Source organism: Agelaius tricolor, unplaced genomic scaffold, assembly GCF_023055355.1.
Source record: "Agelaius tricolor isolate 1412-34295 unplaced genomic scaffold, bAgeTri1.0.p SCAF_4, whole genome shotgun sequence".
Classification (NCBI taxonomy): domain Eukaryota; kingdom Metazoa; phylum Chordata; class Aves; order Passeriformes; family Icteridae; genus Agelaius; species Agelaius tricolor.
Genome location: NW_027269264.1, coordinates 19,513,611 through 19,516,993, shown reverse-complemented (window position 1 = coordinate 19,516,993; position 3,383 = coordinate 19,513,611). Strand labels below are relative to the sequence as shown.

Genomic DNA, 3,383 nt, shown 5'->3' with positions numbered 1-3,383 from the left:
CAGACTTTCTAAGCATTATTTCCATGTTCAAATTCACATAATAAATTCTGTTTGGCCTTGGGATCCACAAAAGTGGATTTAAAAGGTGATACATAAAGAAGGAAAAAAATAACTCTTCAAAATTTTTATTTAAGAAGAGCAGATTTTCTACATGTTTTAAAACTCCAAGCCCTTCTATTGTTCTCTTCTGGCCTCACTGGCAATTCAAATCTTCTTTGCTTTGAAGCAATAGGAATTACCAGAGTGGTAATGAAACAGTCTTATAGAAAGGGACTAAAAGGTTAAGTGACTCAAGGAAGAGTTTTTTAGCGTCCTCAAAACTACCCCTCTTGCAGTACATTACCCTAATCATTTGGTGGCAACAAAGCAGTCACCTTAAAAAGGAAGTGATTTGATTATGCTGGCTGACTGAAATGTTTTCATATTGTTGGAAGAAATGTTACATTTGCTAATGAAGCATTAGGATGGGGACAAGAAACATTTTTGACTAATGACAAATGTGGAAGAGGAAAATGGCTAAATTCTGAAAGTATGGGTCTTTAAGGAATAAATATTGGGTCTTCGAGGGAAAAGGTGCTAAAGAAAAAACCTGCTTATCTCTCAGGATGACAGAGAGCTGTGAGAGCGCACCAAGCTACTCTGTGAAACAGATATCAATCCACCTCTAGACAAGCCAGGTCAGGTACCAGATCAGTGTCAGAGCTTAAAGTTATTCTACCAATGCTGATATAGTGTCTCAAGTTAGCTCATATGGGTTGACCAAGTTAATGTGGGTTGATTAGGCAGCTCTTGTAGTTGTCTCAGAGAAGCTGCTTATCAAAATGTGTATGGTAACAAGTTAACAGGTGACTTCTAACGTGGCAGCTAGGATCTATAGCTCCCACCAGTTTGGGCTTCACTAGAGGGATGTAGTGGCATTGTGCATGTCCTATATTCCTTAGTCTGAACTGGACTGTGTTGTGTAAAAAATTAAAATCTCTACTATTCATTAAACCATCTAAATTTATTATATTACAGTCAGTCTATACAGAAACCTAATATATTGAGGAAATGCTTTTGCAGAGCACAACTGTGTAACTAAACTCTTTTCCCAGGCATCTACATCTCAGTGAACCATGATTGGTTAGGGTTAAATACTTCAGAGTGCTAAATTCTCCATTTATCAAATGAAGGGACAGATGCACAGTCTTGAAAGCAACAATTGACATTTCACATATGAAACTTCAAACAATGACAGCTAATTAATTATAGCTCATTTAAGCTACAGAGTAAAACTGACTTCAGCTTTTACATCATGCTTTCCTACAAAACAGATTTATTTTCCCCCAAATGTGTAATGAGTGTGGGCTCTTCAGCTGGATGAGTCTTCAGATTGGGTCCTCAACATCTTTATCCGTTTTTCCAGCCTCTCCATCCATTCATTTCTGAGCCTAGGGACAGAAATATGGATCAGCTTGTCCTCATAATTTTACACAGAATGGATTTTATACTCTTCATCTTTTCCACTGATGATATTCTTTGTGTTCTTTCCCAATTGTCATGCAAATTTTCCTGCCGCTTTAGAGCTCTTTGCTGAATGGTACTTCAGGACAACCTCTTAAATCCCAGTGAGAGATCACCTCTGCTTTGTGGTTCATCTCCATCTCCAGTGTGCCCTCTCTCGAGTGCCAGAGTGATTTGTCACCTGCACTGGAGATTGCCTGCTGCCACCTGCTGGGTCACATCACCCAGCACTTCCCCAGCCTCCCTCCTCCACTGTCCTGCTCAGCTTGGAGACACTGCACATCTTGAAGCTTCTGTTAGACACATCTTGGAGCTTCTGTTAGACACATAACAGGTAGCTTTCACTAATATGTGGCCCTTTATTTTCTTTTTGATAATATCTAGGTACCACAGAGAGACTTACTCAAAGAGAAAGGAGAGTAAGAATTTCCCAGTTGAGGAGTAGCAACATTGAGATGAGGTTAGTCACAAATGGATAAAACATGCTGGAGACCTATTCTAGTGTTCCTTCATCCAGGGTCAGTAATGTAAGGCTGTCCTTGCTCTAATTTTTCAAGTATCAATGCAAAGACAGCTATGAGGAAGGCTTTGGGAAATTGCTTTCTTGCTAGATGACCTCAAGACAAAATATAATAAACACCAAAAGTATATATCTTTGCATATGACTTCAACTAATGGAGAATTGATGTGAAGTAAAACTATGCTGTTCTTGCTGCAGACTGCTCTTTCTTGCAGTGACTGATCAAGGGGAATGTGGCTGAATAAGGTAGGTATGGCTATGAATGGTGGTTGCCTTAGTCAGTATGCTTGGATCATCTGCTTTATAGTGGATTTACCATATACAAATTAAACAATCTTAAATAATTCAAACTATTTGCTTGTGAAAGGAAGACTACAGAGTAAGAATATGGGCCAGGTACACATCTGTGCTAGCTTCACTCTGAACAGAAGCCTTTATGTTCAAGATAAGTCTGCACAGTTAAATTTTGTCCTGGTAATTTCAGAAAGTTCTATGCTTTGGACTCATTATGGAACCAGAGTGAATTATTCTCCTATCTTATGACTTTATAGCTTAAACACGTTCGCATTACATCCTAATTTGGGAAGCTTTATTATTTTCCATAAATCTAAATTACTTTCAGATTTCATTGCATGACTTAAGTATTGGTATTACTTTTTTAAAAAAAAATAATTACAATGCAAACTCAAGTAAGCTTTCTGGATGCAGATTACCCACTTTGTCAGAGCGCTTCTTCGCTGACGTTCCTTTTCGTTTTGCAGGTACTGAGTTTGTTGTTCGATAGTCTTTTCCCAGAAGTTCCTCAGGTCGCTGGTTTCACAGCCCCGCACTTCATGACGCATATATTGGCTATTCATTTTCTCTAAAGGAAAAATTTGAAACAACTGTATGACAAGTTACTGCTTCCTCATCCATTTTCATGGCTAAAGCAGATTCTTGATGTTTTGGATTTTCATCATTAGGGTCACACAGTCCTTTTTTCAGTAGGATCAGGATAACTGTGGGCATGAGTCATTATTTAAGCTTTTCTTTCCTAGCTCTGACACTTAAGGATATGCTGTCTACAGCGAACTGAGTTCTTACTTGTGTACTTAAAATATCTCTCACCTCCATCTGACTGTGACATTTATGTTCACAATAAGGACAGTGCTCTTGTATTGTGTAATTTAACAATTAGGATACTTTTTACTGTAGTCACAAACAAAAAAATTGACATATCAGTTGAGATATTTTGGCCCCATTATTTTAATGTCTCTAAAATTTTAAAGTAACTATTGTTCTGAAGATTTGCCTTTAATAATTCTGGCACTTAGCTTTATTTGGAAATGTAGAAAATTTATATATATAAAAGTAGATACAT

The 3,383-nt window shown here is 37.6% G+C and overlaps 1 protein-coding gene across 1 annotated transcript; it reads right to left on the bottom strand.

Annotated features, from left to right (window-relative positions):
• Positions 1 to 1,351: 1,351 nt before the first annotated feature.
• LOC139589487 (protein FAM240B-like) lies at positions 1,352 to 2,985 on the bottom strand. Its single transcript, XM_071425939.1, has 2 exons — positions 2,741 to 2,985; positions 1,352 to 1,430 (listed from the first exon to the last, which is right to left on the bottom strand). Exons 1-2 carry the CDS (start codon positions 2,878 to 2,880, stop codon positions 1,352 to 1,354), a joined length of 219 nt encoding a protein of 72 aa, XP_071282040.1. The 5' UTR covers positions 2,881 to 2,985.
• Between the last annotated feature and the right edge of the window lie 398 nt (positions 2,986 to 3,383).

What these genes read in the sequence shown, in the direction of transcription:
- LOC139589487 (XM_071425939.1), bottom strand. Translation starts at nt 2,880, where the DNA reads ATGAATAGCCAATATATGCGTCATGAAGTGCGGGGCTGTGAAACCAGC. An exon ending in CGAAGAAGCGCTCTGACAAA is followed by an intron (nt 1,431 to 2,740) that starts GTGGGTAATCTG and finishes TTCTGTCCCTAG; the next exon opens with GCTCAGAAATGAATGGATGG.